Source organism: Colletotrichum karsti, assembly GCF_011947395.1.
Source record: "Colletotrichum karsti strain CkLH20 chromosome Unknown Scaffold25, whole genome shotgun sequence".
Lineage (NCBI taxonomy): Eukaryota > Fungi > Ascomycota > Sordariomycetes > Glomerellales > Glomerellaceae > Colletotrichum > Colletotrichum karsti.
Genome location: NW_024065925.1, coordinates 371,037 through 396,446, shown reverse-complemented (window position 1 = coordinate 396,446; position 25,410 = coordinate 371,037). Strand labels below are relative to the sequence as shown.

Here is a 25,410-nt window from a genome sequence, read left to right as displayed (position 1 = left end):
CACGAACAATCATAAGGCCTTGTTTTTTCCCCTCAGGGTTCCCCTCTCTGATGATGGCATGGCAAGATATTCTAGTAACTCCACGTCTGGATCATGCAGCGGTCAATGCCCTAACAGTTTTTCCCCTGGTATCACTGGCGAAAGACTGAGACAACCATCAGACCCGGACTAAGCCCGTATTCACATGCTTCCACAGCGCTGCGGCGTTTCAATGGGCTCCTCAAAAACTTCCCTAGCGTTCCTAGTGACGTCAATCATCCGTAATCAGTGGGCCTGTTCGCCGGCCGTCTCACTCTAGCAGCCGCGGGGGGAAACGACGCGAAGCTGACCTCAACGCAACGTGATGATGGGCGGGAGAGCTCCAGCTCACATGCCAGGGAGCTGCCCAAAGCTCCCCAGAGCTCCCTAGGCTCCCGTTTCGTCCCGTTCACCACCTTCCCCGTTCTTGCCGTTGTTGAGATTTTCCCCCTCAATTGGTTTTATAGACTTTACTTCCCCCTTTGCTCACCTCACCTGCATTTAGGACTTTTCTTTACCTGAGACGCAACTCGATTGCTGTGTCAAATTATCGCAATTGAAGACTCCAGGCTTGAGGCCCAGCTGCCACGATGCCGTCCGAATCTCGCGTCGAGAACCCCATTTTCCATCCCTTCCTGTTCCTCTTCCAGCTGTTCCAATGGTTCGCTGACAAGATCTTCTCCCCTACTCCTCCCGAGCCGAGCACGCGTTTGAGCCGTCCCAAGGTTGCCGTCATTGGAGCTGGTATCACTGGTGTAACCTCAGCGGCTCATTGTATCGGCCATGGCTTCGACGTCGTCATTTTCGAAGCTGGTGGTCGCGAGAACCTGGGAGGCATCTGGAGTGTAAGATCCAAAGTCGTGACCCAATGACCTGACGCTAATAGCGAATATAGAAAGTCAACAACTCCTCGAGCCTTCAAATCCATTCCATGATGTTCCGCTTCCACCCGTCCGTCAAGTGGGAACGCGGCTACCCCGACAGGCAACAAATCCTCAGCCAAGTCAAGCAGCTTTGGGAGAAGTACGGTCTGGAGACTCGGACAAAGTTCAACACTCCCGTCGAGAAGGTCTACCAAGATGAGAAGGGACGCTGGGTCATCAACAACACCGCCAATGGCCATTTTGAGGGTGTTATTGCTGCAGTTGGAACCTGTGGCGAGCCCAAGATGCCCCAGATTCCTGGCATGGAGAACTTTAAGGGCCAAGTGTACCACTCTAGTCAGCTTACCGGGTACGGTTCCCATCACATACGTCTTGCAGCGTGGTTCTAACAACGTACAGAAAGAATGCCAAGGGCAAGAAAATGGTTGTCATCGGTGGTGGTGCCAGTGCCGTCGAAGCCCTGGAGTTCGCCGTGGACGAAGAAGCTGAAAAGACGTCGATCTTGTCTCGTAGCGACAAGTGGATTATTCCCCGTAATCCCATCGTGAACATGCTGCTCGCCATGAACATATTCGGCCAGGAAACCAGGTTTTCTTGGATTCCTGAGACCCTTCTGCGGAAGTTCTTCTACCGAGACCTGGCTGAAATCGCGCCTTACGACAAGGGCATCTACATGGACACGCCGATGGTTAACAGCCACGTCATGGAGAGTATCCGATCTGGCCACGCTGAGTGGATTCGATGTGACATCGAGGGATTCACGGCCGACGGCGTCATTGTCAACAGGCGCGCTCAGGGTGTTCCCAAGGGTGGTCCTGGAAGAAGAGAGGTTGTTCCTGCCGACATCATTGTCATGGCGACTGGCTTCAAGCGTCCTTCTCTTGACTTTTTGCCCGACAGCTGCTTCACCGAACCGTACAGTCCACCCAACTGGTACATTCAGACCTTCCCACCGACGCACCCCTCCATCTCTGCGATCAACTGGTAAGCCACACCCTGAATCACTTCTCCGCATCGGAATATGCTCACATGACTATTAGCACCTATGTCGCTGCCATTGGAACTGTCGGCAATTGGCACATCGGCATTTACACCAGAATCCTCCTCATGTTCCTCATTGACCCCTTGACAAGGCCGCACCCCTTCTGGATGAAGTCTTGGATTGAGATGACGAAACTCTTCAAATACTTTTCGCCAACGGGCGCATTTGACTTCTTCACCTATCTTGAGCTTTTGTGGTGGTTCGCGTTTAGCGTCACCTTCAACCCTTTCCGTTGGAAGTGGGCGTTCTTCGTCTTCTTCGGCTTGGGCTTCATGCTTCCGAAGCGGGTGGTTGAGGTGGAGGCTCGCATCCGCAACGGCATGGGCTTCCAGGAGGAGGTTGGGCGTGACACCGGCCGCAGCATTTAAGGGTAACAAACGGGTGACCAAAAGAAAATATCGTCTGGAATGGTTGGTACGATACGGGAATTGTTACAAGACTCAGTTCCGTTTAGTGGCGTTTGCATAATTGACAAAATGCTCAGTTCGACTTGCACGCTGCGAACTGGAACATCACGGTGTGCAAAAACAATATGTTTTGCTGCGCCAAGCTTGTTCAAGAATGAGAAAAGCAAGAACTTCATTTGAAGCTCGAATCCCAGTCGTACTAGTTGTGAGGTGCTGTAGTAGTGTCGGTCCGTGGCTTGAACCCCCACCGGGGACGGCCATGCCGAGCGTTGATGTCTTTGGCGATGATCAACACGCGGTGATGTTTCGGTCGGAGACGCATTCGTCACATCCCGTCTGGGTGGTTACCATGTACATGCTATCAAGTCAGTCGTTGTACATCCCTTGTGGCGTCTCGAGTCAACTGATGTAACTCGTATGTTCGGGTCTCACCCCGGCCCTGCATCAACGTCTCCGGATCCGAGTGAGGTTAGTACCGGCGTCCCGCCTATGCCCGTTCAGCCCGTGTCTTATGCGCCGGATTCCCTCCCAGTTCGGTTGGCGCTGAATAATGCTACCCTCTACGGTCTGGTATGTCTAAACATGCGTCCTCCCTGGGTCTTGCAACTCCACATGATCTACCGCAATTACGCCGCCCTGCAGTTTCCCATAGAGAGCGGAGAGTGAAAATCAGTCCGTATATGGCAGGTGCGGCGTCAACGAGCAGCCCGATCGACGGTTTCGAACGGCCATATAAACGGCCTTCGTGGAAAACTGTTTGCGGCTGCGGGGAAACCACCATTGTCGGAAGCATTTGATCACATTTGGCGTTTGATCCGACTACAGCTTCGCAAGAGCACATACTGAGACAGACATTGATAAACAACAAGAGCTCTTCGAGAGTGTGTTTATGAGGGAGAATTTCGAAGAGCTCCCTACGGTTAGTACATCTTTCTCGAGCTGTTGAGACATGTTTAAGATTATCACACGTACTAACTTGTCTCACAGCCAAGCTCTGCATTCCCTGTACCCTCTTTTCCTCCGCGATGCCATCACCCACCGGCTGGCATTGGCCAGGAGAGGCAGCTCCAAGCAAAGCTCCTGTGGTCTTGTCAGTTTTCCCATGCTCGCCATGCCATTCTCCGACGCGAACAAGTGTCGACCGCACGCGCAAACGGACTCTAGCGCCCACATGTTGGGCCGAAGCTGAGAAGCAGCTCACTCAACTGTCTCAAACACCAAAGATCATCGCGACGGGATCCATCTCTTGCCGTGGGATCTCTGTCGACTCAGAACTGAGCGGTCTGAGACGCCCGTAGATACTGGCCGAGATGCCGAGGCCGACAAGCTTTATTCCGCCGACCGTCGCTGCTTAAAAGCCAGCTGGCAGTCCCCGATGTGATACTGACGAAATCACTCCTCAAACTTCCTGACAATGCTTGGATTCCGCAGAAACCCATTGAGTGAGTGAAAAATCAAGATATACTTCTTTCTATACCATCTTTGCTTGCATCCTGAGCAACGGCTGAAGGCTTTTCCATCTTACAGGTCGAAGGAAGAAATCAACTTCCTCGGAACACTCTTACGCCTCCGATAGGTCTATTGACGACGTTATCACCACCGCAGAGAACACGAGACCATCAGCCATGGTTACCCCCAGCTCTTCGTCGCTTAACAAGCATGTCATCCAGGAGGAGATGAAAAGGAATAGCGACTCCGCCTCCTTTTCCAGCAACGAGATGACGACGCACACTTCCTCTCAGTCCCGGACACAGTCCTCCTCCGACGTTCGGACCATGTCTTCTTCCAACCTCAGGACAGTCTCCTCCGGTCAGATTCAGTCGTCGTCCTCATCCTCATCCTCATGGATGCGAGGTGTCTCCGAAATGGCTCAGTTCGTGAAGAGCAAGATCGTTCGCGAGCTGGAGGATGTTCCCAAGTCCCACTTCGAGAAGATCGACCTCGAAACGTACCTCGAGTACATTGGTGACGAGCGCCTCATTCATATGCCCTCGAAGGGCAGTCAATGGGATCGTGTATTGAAAGAGGCCGAGTTCTTCGGTATCCAGTTGGATGACTTCGCTAGCAACCTCAGGCAGGTTATTCCTGAGTGGCAGAATGTCCGGAACACTGCTCTGGCGAGCTGCTACCTCCTACTCGAGGTAAGACAAACATTCATTCATTTCATCGAGCTCTGCTGACTTATCTTATACAGCTCGGCTGTGACCAAGCCGAGGCTCTTGAGCCCACCTTCAACGCCTTCTACGAGCTCGGTCTCCTGTTGGCGCACACTATCAGATTGCATGACATGTTCTCTGCAAGCGATGCTATCAAGTCCGACCTCAGCCGTATCTTTTCCAATCTCGTCCACCTCGTCGGAGATGTCGCCGTCTTTTACAGACAGCGCATCAGCCGTCTGTACAGCGGCTCGGTCACGATCGACTTTGACGCCGAGTTCGGCAGCCAGATCTCCGAGATTTGGTCCTTGAAGGAGCACCTCTTCAACCACATGTGGGCACACAAGCTTCGCAGCAAGCAGCAGTCGCTAGACATTGCCACCCTGCGTCAGCACCTGCTCCCCTCCAAGGAGTCGGTCAAGTCCTTTGTCTACGGCCGTGTTGCCGACCGCAAGCTTCGCGTTGACGGCACCTGCGAGTGGATCAAGCACGACTTGGGCGATTTCCTCGGAGGTGAGGATGACATCTTCACCATCACTGGTAACGAGGGTTGCGGCAAGAGCATGCTCGCCGCCTGGGTAAGGCAGAGGCTCGAACGGCCAATTAACCGAGCCCAGTTCGAGACAATCTCATACACCTTCTGTGAGTATCCAGGCCACCTGTCAACTTTCAACTGCTGACCTGTTGCCATTAGCCAGCGATATCCCTGAAGAGTCATCACCCATCGGTCTCCTGAAGAGCTTGCTCTCTCAGCTGCTCGAGACTAATGTTGGCGATGTCGATCTTTTCGAGAGGCTTGGTGTCATTTTTGACCGCACGCCGCCTGGCGAGAACAGCCACAAGCTTGAGACCGATCTCTGGGAGTCTCTCGAGTTGAGTCTGGCCGCCATCAACAAGAAGACCAACCTTGTACTTGTCATTGACGGGCTCGACGAGATCACCGGCGGAACCCAGAAGGCGGGCGACCTGCACAAGCGCCTCCACACCGCTCTCAAGAAACACTCCAACATCCAAGCCGTCACCTTCTCTCGCCCCATCTCCCACCTCGGTGGTAGCGGCTGCAAGCACTTGGTCATCACCCCAGACCACATCCGCGATGACATCGAGTTATTCCTTGCCAACAGGCTCAGGCGCAACCCCACGTTCGCTGCCGAAAACGATCAGTCCAAGCGCAATATGATCAACCAGCTCGCTGACCAGGCCAAGGGCTCCTTCCTGCACGCCTATCTGTCAATCAACCTACTCTCGACAGGTTTGAGCTTCAACTCATTCCGAGACACCATTGCGCAGTGCAAGTCTGACGTGAAGCTTGTCATCGGAGAGCTGATGAAGAAGGTCAACCTGAAGGAGGAGTACGGCGAGAGCAAGACCTACAATCTTTTCATCTACATGATCGCCGCCCAGCGCCCGCTCACAATGGGTGAAATGACCAACCTCATGGGGGTTTCGATCTCCAAGCGCTCGGTCTCTCCTTCGGCCGATATCTGGGGTCCTATCAACAACACTCAGGGTCTTGTTGTCGTCCATAGGGGTACTCTGAGATTCAAGCACTCCGTCGTGAGGAAGTATGTCCACAGCCTGTGTGGAAACGCCCTCATGAGCATCGAGGACACTCATCGTCATCTCACCATGGCACTCATGCTCTTCGCCAAGATCAAGTTCACCCACTCCTACGAACCATCCCTTGAGCCTCTTACCGACGACGTTGTTCAGAACTGCTTCCACTCTCATCACATCGTTCGTTACATGATGCAGCACTGGGTTTCCCACTTCCGCTCATCCTCCCTGCACGACCAGAAGGGCAAGCTCACCCTTACTGCTGAGTTCAAAGAATGTTTCCCCGAGAGCACGTTCTTCTCCCTTCTTGAGTGGTCCCACTGGCAGACCCAGTTCCCACTCAAGAGAACCATTGAGATGCAAGACTTGACTCTTCGCATTCGTTCGGCCTGTTTCGGAGAGAAGCACCGCTCTTACCTCCAGAACCTCATCATCCTGGGAAACCTCCACAGACGCACGAACGACCAGACCTGCGCCGCCGAGTTCTTCTACAAGGCTTCTTGTGTTGGACAGGTTGTGCTCTACAAGTTCAGCCCTCTGGTGATCTCCTGCTCCAACTTGTTCCTCTCGTGTACCGAGAAGATCACCATCACCACACGGACCACCACCGTCACCTACCGCGAGGAGATGATCAAGTACATGATCGAGATGCACAAGGCCAAGAGCGGCAAGACCAGCGACGCTGTTATCGGATGGTACAAGGCACTCGCCAAGCTCTACATCGATATCAAGGAAGAGGAGTCGGCAATGGAGCTATACAGGGAGCTTCACGCCATTGTCACCCTCCGCTTTGGCAAGGGATCCAAGATGGAGTCCGAGATCGCGGAAGAGGTTTCTGGCATGACCATTGACCTTCGAGGAAAGGGCGGCAACAACACCAAGCTCATTACCCGCCACACCGATCTCCTCTTTGACGCTGCCGAGGAGATGTCTTATACAGATATCCGTCGCATCAAGATCATCCTGAGTCTTGCTCGCACTTACGAGTCCGAGAGAAAGTTCCTCATGACCGAGAGGCTCTATGTCAGCCTGTGGCGCTCCATCCTGGAGGTCTGCCGTGAAAAGAGCACGACAGAGTTTCAGATCGAGAAGCTCAACATCGCCATCGAGTACATCCACTTCCTCAAGCGCATCAAGCGGAACGAGGAGGCTTGCAACATTCTGGTCTGCCTGTGGGCCGAGTACGAGCACCACACATCTGAGTCCGAGGTCATGGCCATCCGCTTCAAGCAACTCGCCGTCATCGCCAAGTCTTTTGGCATCGTCAACGTCTCCATGTCCATGCTGAACAGAGTTTGGGGCTACTTTAAGTCGAAGAAGAACATCGAGCACGAGGAGGCTCTCTCCACGGTGACCATCATGACAGAGGTCGTCGAGGAGGTCATTGAGACTACCGTGGAGACCAAGACCACCACCACTGTCGTTGAGACTGTCACCAAGGAGGTTTTTGAGACTACATACAACCGCTGCAAGGGCGGCAAGGTCAACAAGGGCTTCTTCAGCTCTTGTGTTGCCTTGGTCAACCTCTACTTGAGACAGGAGAACTGGGCTGAGGCTGAGGTCATCACTCGCAAATCCCTGGAGCTCTCCTGGAACGGTGTCCTGACCGCCGATTCCAAGCTGACCATCGAGGGAGAGTTCGTCTCGGAGCGGATTGCCGTCGCCAAACGTCTTGCTCTTTGCTACCACAAGCAGAGACAGTTCGACAGGGCCGAGGAGATTTACCTTCGCGTCTTCAACGCCTGCTTCCACTCTCTTCGTGTTGAGGACCACTGCGTTCTCGAGGCCGCTGTCGGTCTCGTCGAGTTCTACGAGGAGTACCACCGCCACGAGAAGGTCATTGAAACCTACAACCGACTTCTCCAGCACTACCGCAAGAACCTCAAGAAGGATCACCAGCTCACGGTGCAGACGCTGTACAAGCTTGCAGCCGTCTACCTCAAGCTCGGCCGCAAGGAGGCGTACGACTGCTACCACGAGATTGTCACCATCTATTCGCACGATGGCTGTGTCCATGCCGCCGGTCTTGATGCCGCGATCATCGTCCTCAACCACTACCACCTAGAGAAGCGCTGGTCTGAGCTTCAGAAGATCTGCTCCTCTCTGTGGTCGACATTCACCCACCACCGCGAGATCAAGTTCACCGAGGAGATGGTCGAGCTTATCTATGAGCGCTACCGCTACGTCTTGGAGTTCCACGCCAAGACCGATTTCAACTTCCGCTACAAGCTGACGATCGAGTACCGCGACACGGTCACCAAGGTATTCGGTGCCTCCTCTGCTATCGTCATCAAGGCCATGATCGCGCTTGCTGAGGTGTGCGAGGGCTCCGAAGAGCACTACCAGGAGTCTGTCCGCATCTACGAAGAGGTCATCACCAGGACGAAGACCACTACCGTCGTCACCGAGACCACGGTCAAGACGATGAAAAAGCGTCTGTCCAAGCTTTACGTGACCGTTGTAACCACTGGCAAGGTTTCAACTACGGCAACCGTCGAGCGCGCCATCGCGGTCAGCGTCGAGATCTACGAACAGCTCAGGATCGAGTTCGGCTGGTGGCACGAGACTACTCTTGCCAAGCTGAAGGAGATCACTTTGCTGTACAAGAAGCTCGGCACCAAGGAGTCCCACCTCGCCATCGTCCAGATGCTGCAGGCCTCTGTCATGGAGATCATCTCGACGGTCACCATCTCCACGACTCTGCACTCTGCCGCCACTTCGCTGGCCCAGATCTACATCGCCTCCGGTATGGTGCGTCACGGCCACGACCTCGTCCGCCAGCTGCGCTACGTCCTCCTCTTCCCCGGCTTCGAGGGCGGCGAGAAGGACGTCAGCATCAAGATTTCCCGCAAGACGAGCAAGGTGTCGCTCGTCTTCCTCATCTCCTTCGAGCAAGCCTTGAACGTCGATTCCAAGGTGTCGTACAGCTTCTCCGAGATCATGGCCGATGTTCTCCTTGAGACCATCCTCTACGAGCAGTACCTGTCCGTCATGTCTAGCTTCACCGATAACAGCAACATCGAGGTCGTCATCGAGCACGCCGCTCGCCTCCGCTTCGTCTGGGAGTCCCGCGGTCGCACCGGCTTCGTGTCGGTCCTCGACAAGAAGCTCTTCTCCCTGTTCACGTCGAGATACGCCAAGTTCCTCGGCCCTGCGACCAACAACCAGGCCGGCTCCGACTTTTACGTCGGTCTGCTCCGCGAGATCGGCGAGGGTATTGCCGCCGACAGGGACGCCATTGACTTTGGTCTCGTCTCCTGCAGGGCCGCGTACAGCGTCACCAAGAGGTTCATGGAGAAGGAGAAGGACACCCCTAGAGCCCACGAGGTTGCCAAGGTGGCTTTCAGCTTTGCCAACTCTCAAAATTTCTACTCTGCTGGACGCAACTATGTCTGGGGCTACCGCCTCGCTGAACTTCTGGCTGGTATCAACGTAGAGAGCTGGAAGTCTGCAGACAACGGTACCAAGGAGTCCTGTTTGTCTACCAGCAGGAACATCATGCAGTTCGTACTTACCGCCCTGAAGGAGCGCAAGGGATTCGAGTTTGCCACCTCCCAGCCGGAAGACGTGCGCAGCCTCATCTACCTTCTTGGCGAGCAGAAGAACTACACGGAACTCGAGGTAAGATGTCCTTTGATGACTTGTGAAGACATAAAAGCTGATCGATTTCACACAGAACCTTCTCACTCTGCTCTGGCGGTCCAGAGAGGTCCAGCGCACCTGGTACCCCGACACGGTCCTCAACATTGGCTCCCTGCTGGTCAACGCGCACATTTCAGCCGGACACCTCGACCAAGCCATCACCCTCTGCGACACTCTCTACTACAACCTCCGTCAATCCCGCGGCGGCTTGGACGCGCAAGCCCTCGACTTCGCCAATCGCCTGTGCCAGCTCCTCCGCCGCGCCAATCGTCTCCGCGACGCAGCCCGCGTGCACCAGGACGTGGTGGGCGACCTGGACGAGCATCTCCTCGCGACACGCGGCTCCGACAAGGACGAGCGCCTGCGCGCCGCCGCCGACGCGCACCTCGACGGCATGCGCAGGTGCGGCTGGGCCTCTCGCGGCGACAGCGTGAGGACGACGAGAGACGTGTACGGGCGCCTCAAGGGGTACGGCAAGCTGAACACGCAGCCGGTGGAGAACTGGGCGCCGCTGAGCGCGGCGGACGAGAAGAGGGAGGTGAACGCGGCGGTGAACTGGCAGATGGAGTGGAAGCTGAACGGGCCTGAGATGTCGAGGCCCGGTATGCAGAAGAGGCCCACGATCGCGTCGGCCAAGGAGAGGTGGAGGTGCTGGAGTTACGGGTCCGGCATGGAGGTGCCGACTAACCAGACGGTGTACTGATTCTCAGCGAACGGATCTGTGGCTGTTTGAATCTTTTTCCTTGGGTTTGTTTTACCAGCTATATCTTAGTAAAAGTGGCTTTCACGGACACAACGGTCGTTGTATTTCATTAACCTAATCTAATCATCTTCTTCTAATTACTATCTAAAAGTTCCATCTAAGTACTGTCGCAGCTTCCATCCCCTGGGAGGGTTACTAACAACTAAAATTCTGTCCCAATTCAGCGAGATAAAGGAAGTTCTCAATCCACAAGGTTCTACTGCGATCGAGTAATTGCGACTCACCGAATTTGCACTTAAAAGTTGACAAGTCTTGGAGGTTCTTCCGCGTCGGATGCTGAGCCATGGTCATTCTACGAATAAATGGCTCCATGAAACCAGTCATCTTTATTTCAGAGACCTCATTCCCTGAATACCTATTGTGATTGCACAATTAGCTTCTTGTATGGAAAGATGAAGTCAGCCGGCACCGTTACCGTGTTTGGGATCCACACCTCCGGACTCGGTTCCGTACATGTGGGCCCATGTTCGGCGCACTCCGGAGCATTCCACCCAGCCACACGCACGTGACCGGATCAAGTCGGTCGGTCGGACTTAAGCCACTTCATTTCTAAGCTCGGCTCGCTGCGGAAGATTCCAGAACGCAGCGACCACCCGCAGTTTCCGGCGAGGGTGGGGTTGGGGGAGGAGCAAAGACCCCTAGAATCCAATCCCACCGCACCTCCAGTGTCCCGTCACCTCGGCGCGGGCTGATTAGCGGGGTTCCCGCCTTCAGCAAGCAGCAGCAGCATCAGCAGCTTCAGCAAGCTTCAGCAACTGAGTTGTCGATAGAAGCGACCAGCAAGCCGCCGACGGTCTACTAAAGTGCAAGTCGGTGTGACGGGAACCTGCACACCACACCACACCACTCTGACGCCACGACACAAGGCTGAGCTGTGGTTAGCGGCCGGTATGCCCAACGTATCCGTCTCCATCCTGCCCCGAGTGATGTCTCCCTAAGCTTGCGATCTCGACATCCCGATCCACCTGCCGACCGATCTGTCCACGTCCCTTCTTCCCTGGAGTGGATCAAACCGCCGGCTTCCATTGCTGTCTCTTCCTTCCGTCCCCGATTCTACAGTAATTTCGACGCCGAACTCTTCCACCGAGCTTGCATTCTCTTCGCCGACGACACTTACCAAACCGTGGCTCGTACTTGCTTCCCGCCAAGCTCTCTGACCTCTCGGGCCGTCGCATTGCATACATCTCGCAGTCTCTTACTCGAACTTCCTTCTTTTTACGTACATCATCATACCGCAGATATATACTCTTCATTGTGCGCCACAAACTTGGGTCTCTAGCATATAGCCGCTGCAACACGGCCATCGTTCACCATGTCGTCGAGATCAATTCAGCTGAAGGAGGAAGGAAACCGCCATTTCCAACAAGGCGATTATGCTGGTGCGGAGGCGTTGTATTCCAAGGCGTAAGCCCGCACCTTCCCCTCACAGCCTGACCTGCTAGGTCGCTGGACAATGCCATTCTATTAGAATCCCATTGCTAACTTGACGGTAAACCAGCATTATCGCCGACCCGAAGAACCCCAACCTCTATACCAATCGTGCAATGGCGCGTATCAAACTCGAAATGTGGGACTCCGTCGTCGCCGATTGCGAATCTTGCCTGGGTCTCGCCCAAGACAACCTCAAGGCCAACTACTACCTCTCTCAGGCCCAGCTACATCTCAAGGACTTCGACTCGGCCCTGACCAGCGCCCTGCGCGCCCACGAGCTGTGTGTGAAGACCGGAGACAAGTCTCTCGCCGCAATTACAACCCAAGTTCTCAATGCGAAGAAGGAGCGATGGGACTGGATGGAGAAGAACAGACTGAGAGAGGCTCACAGTCTGGAGAACGAGATCATCGAGATGATGGAGAAGGAGCGCAAGCAAGCTGTCGAAGACGCCATGGACGACTCCGAGAAGAGCGAGATCGAGGCCGAATGGAACAACAAGATCGAACTGCTGAGTCAAACGTTCGAGAAGAGCCGCGCCGAATCGGAGCGCAGACGAGAGGTTCCTTCTTGGGCTATCGACGATATCAGCTTTGGCATCATGGTCGATCCCGTTATCGTGAGTTGCTCTTCGATCCTTCATCGAGATGAAATGGTTACTAACAATTTTACAGACTAAGACCGGAAAGTCGTATGAGAGAGCGTCAATTATGGAACACTTGAGGAGACATCCTAGCGACCCGTTGACGAGAGAGCCCCTCCTTCCGTCTGAGCTCAGACCCAATCTCGGGCTCAGACAGGCTTGCGAAGATTTCCTCAAAGAGAACGGATGGGCGGTGGACTGGTAGTCGTACTGACATCTTCCATTTTGTTGGGTGGCGAGTGTGATTTGCGAATGTGATTTGGAAGTTGCATAGCACGGCGTTTAGGGATTGGGGCTTGGGTAGCAACTCGCTTGAAAACACCTTTTCTCAGTATAGAGAGAGCGATGAATGCGTCTTAGAAGAACATGATACTTTGGCCAGATTCAACACACCAGACTCTGCAAATGGAAAGATTTGAGTTCGACCCTGGATGAGTACTGCTTCCAGGTTAGACTTTGGTCGGTAATGCAGGGACCCGAGCTACCGCGTCCCCGGAACTGCCGTTGAAGAATCGAGGTGGGTCGCACGGCCCCACCGCCGTCCTCGCTTGCAAGTTTCCGGCACGTCAAAATTTTGAGATTTTCACTCTCCCATGCAACAGTCAAAAGAATAGTCCTTTCTCAAACCACCGGCTCTAACAACAGCTGCTGTGGCTTCATGCGTTCGTATGCTGCAAACAAAATAGCTGCAAAAAATGCTAAAAAATGAAGCTGGATGCCAATCGCTGACGGGAATTGAGCCCGACGTGGGGGTCGAACCCACAACCTTGAGATTAAGAGTCTCACGCTCTACCGATTGAGCTAGCCGGGCGACTGAACCCAGCTTGTGTGCTTGTTGGAAGCGGGAGTAGCACAAGTGGACCATGAGGGCTGGTGGGTGGGCATCTCCGGAGCTCATAACGTGCTCTCGGACACCCTTTGGTCTTTGGTTTTGCGTTTGGACTCGGCACGGTACGTTTCCTTTCAAGGTGCGTGCCCGAGGCCGCGTTGTTCGTCTACTCTCGCTGGGTGGTGCACAGGAAGGTTGAGGCTTTCATCATGGTGACCTCTTGATACTATATCACGTCCGCTCTTAGAGGTCTCGTGTTGAAGAGTCTGTTATTCTCGTCGAAGCTAAGAAGGATGAACATCCGAATGAAACTCATGCCAAAAACCCCTCCCGGATATCATGAGGCGCTGCAGGTCAATCTGATATCCAAGTCCAGAACTTATATCCCATTACTCACTCTTTCTCGGCTTATTTACCAGGGCATCCGCGACCCCATTTGGTGGAGATGGAACAGCAATCGGCACCCTAAGAAGATCGTCAGAGATGTCGAACGACACTTCGTTCTATGGAGTCTACTCACGCAAGAAGACCAGGGAACCCCAAGGTCGGGGCACAGCTTGATGAAGGGGCAGGTGAGATAGTTCTCGGCCCAGTTAAAGGCCTGGCGGGTGCAGGCTCCGCGAGTCGAGATGCAGCAGTCGTTGGCCTCGGTACACTGGTTCATGTTAGTAACTTGCATCTCATCCTGTGGCTAAGAGTTCATACCTCATCGATAACGGTACGGGCTGCGAGTGCCTTGGGAGCCGTAGCTCTCAGATCTAGGGTGGCAGCTGCGGAAGTGCTGACAAGGGCGGAGATGAGTCCGGTGATGAGAAGGTTAAACTGCATCTTGGAAGAAGAAGAAGAACGGTTTATAGGATGAAAGGAAGGTAGCGGTGATCAATAAGCGAATGACTTGATTAGTCTGAGAATAAGAGATCGTGAGATGAAGTGGTCAAGAGGAGGCAGTGTGAACCGACCCTCTATATATACGTACGTCCCGGCGAGGAAAGAGCTCATCTACGCATGCCCTGTTCGCGTTGCAGATATTGATGAAGCTCATCTTGCTCGGTGAAGACATCGCAATCGCCGTCCGTCCCGCGTCCGCCCCGAGTTCGGACGTCGGCAACTGGCAGCTGTCCGCCAAGCCCTATCGATCTAGATTGAGATGACACATCTTTTAACCTTTGGCTAGACTATTTCATCTGAATTGGACATCAGACTTGGCAAATCGCCGAGTCAACATGATCCACGCGTTCAGATGACTTCGGACCTCATCCCGTCGCAGTCGGGCCAACTCTACCGCATCTTGGCTTTCCATAACGAACCAATTAATCCTTAACCAACGCAACTAATGGAATACGAGCGCTTGGGGACATATATCAGCCCTCGAAGTATTCGTACGCTAGTGTCGAGGATTGTAGTGAACCCTATCCAAGCTCGAGCCAAACCGCATGACGTGTGGTAGCTTGGTGTCTCGAGTTCAGACGAGGTGCCGGGATGGTGTCTCCAGAACCGGCACCTCCCGTCGACCAGCGAAGATTACCTTTTACTAGCCTCCAGACAGTGCCGGCTAACAGAGAGATCTACTCAGCCCTAGGCCCGCCTATCTGGTCTCGGGTGGGGAAGGAACGTGGACGCAGGCGCAGCAACTTAATCTCCTACAGCAAGACCCCGGAACTCTGCCTTTTGAGGCGCATGGAAAGCCGACCCAAATGAGTTAGGTTGAGTTTGAATACTCTTTAGTTCTTGAGTTCCAGCAGCCTTGCAGCGGGACTGTTCATCTGATCGGTTTCGCTCGTCGTGATGTGCCCCCCTTTGGCCCCCACTGCGCCGTATCAGCTTGACAGAATCTTGGTTTCTTAGCTAGCAGCAGAGGAGTTGAACTAGATTGTCTACACATCCTCAACTGACTCTTTCGCACGCTACTGTGATGATACTCGGAATTGCGCGCCGCAGACGAGCGCTTGGCGGCAATTTGTGTTGCCTTTGATGCCGAGACCGAGATTGCTGAGTATAGCAATGGACGAGTCTGGACGCAGAAGGACCGATATGTTACGATTCGGACACATGATTCTTCTGAATGCCGAGAGACGTGAGAGTCATGAGAGGTCTCACAAGATACTAACAGACATAGATCACAAGTTCTCTTGGGAGCCAAGGCAACATCAGAGTCTTGGAGATATAAGTAGCATCCCTCCCACCTTCGATAATGCTGCCTCTTCATCTCACACCACTCCAAACATTCACTTCTTAAACACTCATTCGATATCTCATCACTCACTATCTTTCACTCTTTCAATCTTTCAACATGAAGTTCTTCCAGTCCCTCGCCATCTTCGCCCTCGCCACCGGCGCGTACGCTGCCGTAAGTCAAGGACCCTTGCCTGCACCACTTCTTCAGTCATACTAATCATGGCACCTTCCCATAGTGCACGATCGACGGCACCGACCCTAACTGCTGCTGGGGAGGAGACCAGGGCTCTGATGCCTGCGCTCGCCAGAATGGTTACATCGGCTGCATCAACGGCGCCGAGTACGGCAACTTCTGCATGAACAACGGCATTCCCAACTCCAAATGCGTACGTACCATGTCCATATTGACGGAACATGTCTCCTGAGCTACATTTGCTGACATGATGAAACTGCCAGGACGCCGACTGCTGCGATCTCCGGACTGGTTTCGGAAAGCCCTGCCCCAAGGGCAAGAACAGATGCGATCCGGACTCTGGCTGCCCTTACTAAGGGTAGGGCCATGCGACATTTGTATTTCGGTGTTATATACTTCACATTGGCAACGGTTTCGAGTTCAAGCGATAAACAAGCATTGCATTCTGCAAAGGATGGAGCTATCTCTTCAAGTGATCCACACTTTGCACCCATGATCCAAGCCGTGTTCTCATTGTCATCATCTCATCATATCATGCCAGAACCCTCTTCTAGACTTATACCCTTACAATTCTTCGAAGATGGAGGGACCTTTCTTCAGTACAGCCTGATCAACAACATCGTAGACTCCGCCCTCCTCCGTGCCCATAACTTCTTTGGCGATGTTGTTCCAGAACTCGCATCGCTTCCTGGAGTTCTGATCATCCGACGTAAGGCGGAATGCCGAATGAAGAAGCCCGGGGGCCCGGACCTGCAACACATCGGTGAGCTCGTCCTGGTTTCCATCCGCAATTGGCCAAAAGAGCCTTGCCGTGTCCTCAAGATTGTTCGGGTCTCCGCTGAGCGCAAAGGATGCAAAGTATGCCTTGTATCTCGTAGCAACCAGACCTTCGAGAACCTTGGCGTAGAGCTTGGCCAAGATCTTGCTCTTCAGGACCTTTGAGAGGAGATCAAGGACTTGCTGGACGTTGTTCGAGAAGAGGGGGATCAGGTCACTGGCGTGGTACGCCAGGATTCTGAGAGGGTACGCGTACTCCATCATGTAAGATCTGTCAGGGTAGGAATCGAAGAGGTCTCGGGTGTTGCATGTGAATGAGGAGTCTTGGATGATCTCCTTGAGACAGGTCGTGTAGTTGCCGTGATGGTGATCCGCACAACTGTACTGCTGACGGATCTGGTCCCTCACATTTGAGAGCTTGTCGCCGGGGAAGAAGGTAGCCAGGAAGGAGTTGAACTTCTCCTGCGAGTCCACGTCGTGAGGCGTGAATGACTGTGCCTCGTTTGCGCAGTGGGAAACGATGTTTGACCAGATGTTGTCCCAGTACTTGCCTGTGTAAATTGCCTGTTAACTCGTTTGTCCTTTTGAAGTGCTTGCTAGTGCTGGTTTGATCTTACCTTGAGAGAAAGCGATGGTAGGGATGGTCTTGACCCATTTCCCGTCTACAGAAGGTCCAACGGGGAAGAGACCAGTCTGCTTGACCTTGCCAAAGAGCTGCTGATTCGCGTCGACAAGCTTATCAGATTTGGCGTCACGCAGACAGTCAATGTCGTACTTATCACCACAGCCTGCCAGGTCGGAGAAAGTTCGGAACGTCTTGTCGAGACTGCCGTCTTTGGAGTTGTCCCACTGCCACTCGAAGGCAGGGCTTTGCACCAGGAACGTGCCGAAGTTGGGATCCTTCTTGCCGTCCTCGCGGATGAGGTGATGAATGATGGATCCGGCACCGGCTGACTCTCCCCAGGCGCTGACGCTGTACCGGTCGCCTCGCACCTGCTCGATATACTCCTGGACCCATTCGAAAAGGAGGGCTTGGTCGTAGAGTCCGGCGTTAGGCTGTCCATTCTCTTCCATGTACGAACCCGCCAGCCAACCGTAGGCACCGAGGCGGTAGTTGCCGGTGACGAAGATGGTTCCGTATTCGGAGGCCTCCAGGAGAGACTGTCCAGTGTAGAGCGGGTTGAATTGGTCCTTGCTGCCAAATGCGTAAGCACCACCATACAGCCAGACTACGACTGGGAGGTGAGCTCGATCCTTGTCGAAGGCTTTGGCGGGCACGTAGATGTCAAGAAAGAGACAGTCTTCGTCCTGAACGATGCTCTCATCCGGACTCTCGTAAACCAAATGTCTTCCGCCAGGAGGGTTCTTGAGTTTGTTGGGGTTGATCTGGATGCAGCTTCGGCCACCTTGGCTGTCCTGGATCTTGTCGTCTTCCCAGTCGGGGAAGGAGGGAGCGCCAAAGCGTTCAGGCTTCGCACCGAATCGGACATTTTTGAAGACGAGAATCTGCAATGACATTAGTTGGATTCAGTAATGAGAATATGAACGTATATCACTCACGTTCTTGTCCTCCGAAAACCGAGCCGCTTGCCACGTGCCCCACGGGAGGGTCAGCTTTGGCATGTCATTCTCTACCCGTGCGACCACGCACAATGCGAGGAGCCCGAAAGAAAGAAGATATTTGATCATGATGCAAAAGGTTTTGACAAAATTGATGTGGAAAGGATATTGAAGCGTTGATTGTAGAGTTGAGATAGACACAGAGAGCCTGTCACCGTATCCCTCGTGCTGAATGTGAGAGCCAGCTTGAGAGGGTGTCCGATACAGGCATTATAATGATCTGAGTATGCCCGCCATTGATCTCAAGATTCCTGGAGTATAGAGGGATTTCAGATCTTCCCTGTGGCTGCGAAACGGATTCTTTCGTGAGGGTTAAACATCGCCATGGGCTGATCTTGCATGTTCTTGTCTGCCCTTGAGTTGATTGACTTGAACCGCATTCTTCAGTGAAACAAGTAGACATTCGTCCCGTGCGGGGAAGCTAGAAACCGCTGCCGTTGAGTGGAATTATGACCAGTGAGTTCGGCTACGGTGGATACGTGCCGCGAATGTCTTGCATTTCAGCTCGCGCCCTTGAGAACCTCATGCATGCCATAGCTCTGCTTGAGCTATGCAAAACGCAGCTGCGAGTCGATCTACACATTCCGAACATGACTTCCAACCTCAACCCCGCTCGAAATTGCCGTCAAGAATGCAAACCTCTAGTTGCAACATCGAGGTTTGTATTCCGGTCGACAAAGCTTGTAATGGGCTTTACCGTGTTCGAAAGATGTCTCTCTCATGGTATCTTGTGCCATTTTCTTAGTGTTTCGCGTGTCATGACTCATTGAGGCTTGTTGAACATGAATACAAATCTCTCAACGTGGTTTACTCCTGGTCAACGATTCGTTGATTGACCCGGGCAACCGGACCGTCCCCCGTTGCTTGAATATATGATATCACATGATTTTCGCGTTGTTTTCCGAAGGTAACTGGACGAGATGAAGAAATGAGTAACATCGTTGAGGTCATTCAAACCACGGTATTGATCAGCTAGCTAAGCCTCACCTGCTCTCAGCTCTCAGGTGAAGGTGAGACTCTATGTACGTCCGAAATCTCAAGTATAACCAGAAAGGAAATGCCCTAGGATCAAGAAGATCCCCGTGCTTGACAGCTGCCCTGCTTAGGAGGAAGTCTTGCCACGAATAATGTCGGCGGCCTGAAGGGGGTTGAATATTAGCATTATGTTCATAAAGGGGGATCTCCATCTGCTCAGCTTACCTTCTCGGCCACAGCATAGACTGTCGTCATGATGTGGGTGGCGGGGACCAACGGCATGATAGACGCGTCCACAACACGCAAGTTCTTAACACCGTACACCTTCAAGTTACCATCAACAACACCGCCCTCTTCCTTGGCGCCCATCTTGCAACTGCCGACAGGGTGGAACAAAGTCGAGCTTTGTTGACGAATGAAGTCAGAGATGGCCTCATCGGTAGTAACGTTTGCGCCGGGGACGACCTCGAAAGGAGACAGCTGCTTGATGGCAGAAGTCGCGGTCAGGGTGCGGGTGAACTTGACACCCTCGGCCAGGAGGGAGATATCGAGAGGGTTGCGGAGGAAACCGGCGTCGGCAACAGGGGCGTCGAAAGTGCTGGCGGACGAGGCCTTGACACTGCCGCGAGAGTAAGGGTGCTGAAGGCCGAGAACCATAGCACCATCAGACCAGATGATCTCAAGAAGAGCGGAGTCAGCAGAGAGAAGACGATCGTTGAGAACCTTCTGTTGCGCTTGGTAGCCCTTCACAACCTCGGACGGAGTACCCTGAGGCAAGAACGTGGTACCGTCCTGGGCCGCAGCCTGAGTGCCGAGTGTCTCTCCCGCCTTGGAATAAGTGGACAGAGGGAGGAAGGCGAGGAAGTCACCGGTGGGGGAGGCGAAGGGGCCGTTCTTCTGGCTATCGAACTGGGCGCGAGCCGCGGCAGCGAAGGTTGCGTTGCTAGTCAGGAAGCTGTTCAAAGGCAGGCTGGTGTTGACTGCGATAGTTTGTCAGTCTCTAAAAAGCCCCCTGATGCATCGCCTGCGAAAGATAGCGAACATACTGGTGTTGACAACAGTCAGCAGGACGTGGTCGTGAAGGTTCAGTCCGACAGCGGGAAGATCGACAACGGTGGGAACGTTGATGCTCTTGTGGAGGGCAGAGTCACCAATGCCAGAGACCTGGAGAAGCTGGGGCGTGTGGAATGAGCCGGCCGCGAGAATGACCTCCTTCTTTGCGTTGGCGGTTTGCACCTGGGCTCCCTTGCTGGCAGAGAACTATGGACAATATTAGTATGCTTAATGGAACCCGTTATCTTTCTATCCTTGGACGGAAGCTCACCTCAACACCGGTGGCCGCGACGGAATCACCTGAACCAGTGGTGATAATCTTGGTTACTTGCTGGCTAGTCAGAAGGTGGAGGTTCTGTCTTCCGGTGAAGTTGTCGTAGTAGGCTTCCCTGGCTGAAGAGCGGGTGTTGGATGTAGGATCCTGGTTATGAGGGCAGAAGTAGCCGCCGATCGGGCTTCCGTTGGCTTGGTCCTTGGCAACTGTGATGCCGAGCTCCTTCACAGCGTCGATCATGTTCTCTAAGAGACAACATTAACTCACGTGTCTCTACCAACTTTGACAATTTTCTTTTATGGCAACTCACTGGTGGTGGGCCAGAAGAAGGGCGAGTACGTGACGTGCATCAGCCCGTCCTTGCCGTGGGCAGAGTCATCCACCTGAACACCCCACTCGGCTGCGATCTCTGCGGTAGGGGGCGTAAAGATTTCGTTCTGGAGACGTCAGAAGCTGTGCTACCGAGAGACTTTGCTTGCTCACCTTCTTGAAGTAGGGTAGGAGGGAATCCCAGTTCCATCCAGTGTTTCCAAGAGCCTCCCAGCGATCGTAATCAGACTTGGACCCTCTGTCGAAAACCATTCGGTTCAGCTTCGTTGAACCACCAACGACCTTTCCTTGCGGGATCGACACGCTTCGTCCTCCGAGGGCATCGTTGGGAGCGTAAGTCGTGTTCCAGTCGTACTTGGTGCCGACTGCACCACCGGCCAAGCCGGGAATCTTGACGAAGTCCTCGCCCGCGTCACTAGAAGATTAGAATAAGCATTTTGGTTACAAAGTCTCACGTTTTGCCAAAGGAAACTAACAGCTCGCCGGCCTCAATGACCAGAACGGTCACGTCTATGTTCGTGTCAGCCCTCAAAATCGCACCAAATCCGTCGTAGTTTCGGTGAGCACGTACTCGGATCTTCGGAGAGACGGTTGGCCACCGTAAGACCACTCGCACCCGCGCCGACAACGACGTAATCATAACTCGGAAGCAAGTTGGTATCGTTTGCGCGCTTCACGCAGCCTGAAAGAGAGGACGGACGAGCAAGCGCTCCGTAGAGCGGCATTGCTGCCACAGCAACAGCAATCTTCATAACAAACGCCATGATGAGTTGTGTTTGCTGGTTGAACTCTTAGAAAAACAAAGGAACGAATGTTCGTGCGTATATACAGGGGTACGACAACGAGTGTGAACTTCAAGAGACGTTGAGAGTTGCAGGTGTGTATCGACTCGGGACGACCCGATGATTATATGATCTGGTCTCGCCCCTGAAGATGGGACCGCATCATCTGATAGTCAACTTGAGCAACTCTTGTAACTTGGCTGCCTTGTTGATGCTGCCGGTCCTACTTGCCGGATTCGAAGGCTTTGCTCCACTGGCATCAGGGGGTGGGAGCACGACAAGCGAGCAGACAAGCGCGGATGGCGTCTGTGGCCGACATATTGGTCATGAGTGAATTACGTGGGTAATAGTGTAACTAAGCTTACCTATAGGGAGGGTCCAAGGGTAGAAGGAAGACGTGGGGTTGCACGGAGACCCGCAGGTGAGGTATCCGTAGTGAGACTGTCGTGATCGGATGGATTGATGTCCCTCCAGACTATCAGTTTAGCTTGGTATTGGCACTCCAAAGGTCTTGGGGTGGCGCAATGTTGTGTTAGCGATGGCTCGGTCAGCAGAAACAATACTGACTACTACACGTGGTTGACAGGCGAAGTGGACCATATTCAGTCTGAGAGTCTATGATAGAGGTCATCCGGAAATTGCGCCTGGAATCAACTACGAACGATCTGCCGAAAGGCATGGGTATTGAATCATTTAGGTTCATGCTGGTCGAAACGGCGAGTTGGCCTAGGCGATGAGCTTCGCCCCACGATAAGTTGCATGCTAACGGCTGACCAATGTTACATGTACAGCTTCCGTCCAGCTGAGCTGCGAGATGCCGTGAATAGCCTTTTTAAGTTGCCGTGGCCAAGACATGCAGTATAACTGCAGAACTGTCTTGCAACCTCATCCATGATGCACATTAGAGTGACACATGGCAATCGGGGATGATCGCCGATATCCAGATTTCGTCCCATCGCCGAAGGCCCTTCTAAAAAGAAAGGGTGCGGCACCCCAAATACCCCGAATACCCCAGTTGCACGATTCATGGACAGGGAATCCATGACTAGATCCTGGTAACTTCTTGCATTCCGTCACTCCAAGATTCGTCTGCTCAGGTCGGCACCCTGCCGTCGGGATTGCGAGTCGGTCTCCAACAGGCCTGCTTGCTTACATGTACATGTAAGCCTGTAACGGATAACTTGGAAAGTTCAACTCCCGAGTGGTTCGTTAAGAAGTTTCGCAAATTGGTGATTGAATTCAGCAGGTTTACTTGAGCTTAATGGGACAATACATGTATCAAGCCCAGCCCGACGGGTGCTCCATAGAAACAAACAACCGCGGCAAACAAGCAGACCCCGTTTTATCTTACGGTCTCACCGGTTCCTTCGCAGGAATTCGATATTCGCTCCCCTTCCTACCGCGACGGTGACATCGCAGCAGGTAGGTCTCTGTCGAGAATTCATGCCATGTTGGCATTTTCTCCCATTCTGCCATTCTGGTTACACCAAGCACGGCTGTTAGGTGTGTATTCGGGTTTTACGGCAGTCTAGTCAACCTACAGTACGGTACGAGCATGCAGACAACTACCATCGACAGGTACATGTACAGTCCAGCAGCAAATCCAAGATCTGTTACGTATGGTGGCAATTTACGATGTGACATTCTTACCATCCCACTACTTGACGGTTTGCGGCCCCTCACCTCCCGGAATGATCTACTTCCTGCAGCCAACCTTTCTCAAGCGCTGCCGTTTTCGACTTGGAGGGTCACACGCAGTAGTACTGGGGCTTTCGTAGGACGCAAAGAAGTGTTGTCTCCGATCCAGCCGAGGCTGGCCTTCTGGGCTTTCACTTGACTCCCTGCGTTTGGGAATCGTGTGTTTCCAGCTCGTGGAAGGAATTCGGAAGAGTCAATGGCTATGTCTAACGTGAAAGACCAGCCCAAATACCCAGCTACGAATACTTAGTACGGACATTTGCAGACCAATAATCCTGTTGGCAGAACATACGCGGAATCCACGTCGGATAAGGGGCAGGCCCGCCTTGGCACTCCGCCGTTTCCACCTGATAAGACTGAAATGTTCCTAAGAACCTGGAGATATGTGGAGAGAAGAAGTCCAGAAAACTCTAATATGGCTGATGGAGCTTTAAGTAAGCGTCTCACTAAATAGCGAGTTTCAGGCACTTGCTGCGCGTGGCTTATCGTCACCGGCGGCGTGCCGAAGTTGGCAGCAAGCGCGGAACATGGTCAAAGCAGGTCTCCTGGCCAGGTTCATCTGGCAACTCAGTCAACTTTATTGAATGACAAACAATGCAAGTCACGCGTCAAGCCCGTTGAGCCTCGTTCGTCTGAAGCTCCACGGACCATGGGCCAGCCGTTAGTGGAACGATCGCGGATGCGAAGGTCACGATGTTTCCATGATTAGAACTAGTCGGGATCCGTGGGATCCCGACGTTTCGGTCCAATCTATCGCATGCAAAGAAGAAGTATCTGGACTCTACATTCATCGCTCGACTTTCTGAAAAAGGAGTGTGAACTTTGAACGTTTCTCAGGGGCTTTAAGGGGTTCATTTCTCTCCGCAACGTCAATAACATCAACTCCCAAGAATCGCAACTGCCGAGTCGAACCTTGGTGGATGATCTCAGCTTGCTCCATGGTACCTAGGATTGAAGCTTCCAGGCATTCGATGACTTTGCCACATTGTGTCAGGTCTTTCCAACGCCACGGTAGTCGTCTCCGTGTGCGGTGTTAACACTAAAGCTCCCTCAGGGGCTAGTGGAGCGGGCCGACGGACAAGTGCTTGCAAGTTGAGAGCTGTTTGCTTCGGAAAATATAATATTTATTTCAGAGGTCTACGATTATGTGCCATTCATTCTGGCGCATGATTGATGGTTACAGGAGAAGGCCACTGGGTCTGCACTGTTGGATCGAGAAAAATGTTGGCGTCAAAGACTGTGCACAAAACAGCCCAAGTCACTTATGACACGGTAGGAGACTTGAGATGGAGCTCTCACTACTAATGACATCTGGAAGCTTCTCGGTATGAAAGAATTGACATAGGTCTTTGTTAAATGGCCTGATCCGATTTTGAAGTTGACCAACCTCCCGATATTCCGATGACCATTCATGTGATAGCATCCATCATACACATTGAGAAATAAAACAAACCCCACGGTCACATCTCCGTGAGTGCACAATCTACAACAGACACTTTGCGAGAAATATGGCCTCCTACTAGTTGGTACATGTACTGCGTTGACGGGCCACCACGCTTTCCGGAAAGGCAAGTTCCCATGTCGGCCGGTTTTGGAATAATGCCGGTTGCCTCCACGATTTGGGCGCATGTGAAGGGTTAGGCTATGCAGAATGCCCCGCTAATATGGCTTCATGTTTCAAGATCCAAAGAGAAGATGCCGTTGAGGACAACTGAAGCATTTCCATTGTGAATTTGTGAAGTTTGTTGCAGAAGGGCTGGGTCTTCATGCCGTTCGCTTATTTATAGACTTTTGTCTGCTGTTTGAGTTCAAAATGCTCTGATGTGTCACTTGCTATGATTGTCAGTGACATATCATACTTGACGGGATTCCGGAGCAGGTGGCCGGCGTCTCTGCCGGAACCTGGTGGCCTTCGAGAGAACCTTGAGTTCTGAGAAAAAGGACGCAGAACGAAGACGACAAGAATAGAAAGCTATGTTGTGGGTATCATATTCACTCGCTGTAGGAATCAACTGCCGCTGAAGAAGTCGGCGCCAGGGTGTCCGACATTCCGGGGCGTGGGGCCAGCTTCAATGACGACGGTCACTAGTACCAATGCCTCACATGTTTTCGTAGACGAAGTCGTTTCGCCCAGAAGTCGTCACTCCTGCCAACAAACTGAAG

The 25,410-nt window shown here is 53.1% G+C and overlaps 7 protein-coding genes across 7 annotated transcripts; 4 read left to right on the top strand and 3 right to left on the bottom strand.

Annotated features, from left to right (window-relative positions):
• Positions 1-608: 608 nt before the first annotated feature.
• On the top strand, positions 609-2,312 carry CkaCkLH20_07830 (monooxygenase; the record flags this gene model as incomplete). The annotated part of the gene is made up of 4 exons (XM_038890546.1): positions 609-863; positions 914-1,251; positions 1,302-1,886; positions 1,943-2,312. The coding sequence occupies 4 exons, from the start codon at positions 609-611 to the stop codon at positions 2,310-2,312; spliced, it is 1,548 nt and encodes a 515-aa protein (XP_038744154.1).
• A 1,664-nt stretch (positions 2,313-3,976) lies between these two features.
• CkaCkLH20_07829 (uncharacterized protein) lies at positions 3,977-10,409 on the top strand (the record flags this gene model as incomplete). The annotated part of the gene is made up of 4 exons (XM_038890545.1): positions 3,977-4,492; positions 4,546-5,149; positions 5,202-9,685; positions 9,741-10,409. 4 exons carry the CDS (start codon positions 3,977-3,979, stop codon positions 10,407-10,409), a joined length of 6,273 nt encoding a protein of 2,090 aa, XP_038744153.1.
• Positions 10,410-11,781: 1,372 nt separating this feature from the next.
• CkaCkLH20_07828 (chip protein (carboxyl terminus of hsc70-interacting protein)) lies at positions 11,782-12,746 on the top strand (the record flags this gene model as incomplete). Its single annotated transcript, XM_038890544.1, has 3 exons — positions 11,782-11,873; positions 11,968-12,517; positions 12,573-12,746. 3 exons carry the CDS (start codon positions 11,782-11,784, stop codon positions 12,744-12,746), a joined length of 816 nt encoding a protein of 271 aa, XP_038744152.1.
• Positions 12,747-13,778: 1,032 nt separating this feature from the next.
• On the bottom strand, positions 13,779-14,198 carry CkaCkLH20_07827 (uncharacterized protein; the record flags this gene model as incomplete). Its single annotated transcript, XM_038890543.1, has 3 exons — positions 13,779-13,835; positions 13,891-14,025; positions 14,076-14,198. 3 exons carry the CDS (start codon positions 14,196-14,198, stop codon positions 13,779-13,781), a joined length of 315 nt encoding a protein of 104 aa, XP_038744151.1.
• Positions 14,199-15,660: 1,462 nt separating this feature from the next.
• On the top strand, positions 15,661-16,094 carry CkaCkLH20_07826 (uncharacterized protein; the record flags this gene model as incomplete). The annotated part of the gene is made up of 3 exons (XM_038890542.1): positions 15,661-15,717; positions 15,782-15,931; positions 16,002-16,094. 3 exons carry the CDS (start codon positions 15,661-15,663, stop codon positions 16,092-16,094), a joined length of 300 nt encoding a protein of 99 aa, XP_038744150.1.
• Positions 16,095-16,302: 208 nt separating this feature from the next.
• Positions 16,303-18,204, bottom strand: CkaCkLH20_07825 (acetylcholinesterase; the record flags this gene model as incomplete). The annotated part of the gene is made up of 3 exons (XM_038890541.1): positions 16,303-17,066; positions 17,133-18,021; positions 18,076-18,204. 3 exons carry the CDS (start codon positions 18,202-18,204, stop codon positions 16,303-16,305), a joined length of 1,782 nt encoding a protein of 593 aa, XP_038744149.1.
• A 1,033-nt stretch (positions 18,205-19,237) lies between these two features.
• CkaCkLH20_07824 (choline dehydrogenase) lies at positions 19,238-21,531 on the bottom strand (the record flags this gene model as incomplete). Its single annotated transcript, XM_038890540.1, has 8 exons — positions 19,238-19,273; positions 19,336-20,090; positions 20,157-20,370; positions 20,435-20,682; positions 20,748-20,874; positions 20,921-21,182; positions 21,244-21,277; positions 21,339-21,531. 8 exons carry the CDS (start codon positions 21,529-21,531, stop codon positions 19,238-19,240), a joined length of 1,869 nt encoding a protein of 622 aa, XP_038744148.1.
• Positions 21,532-25,410: the final 3,879 nt, after the last annotated feature.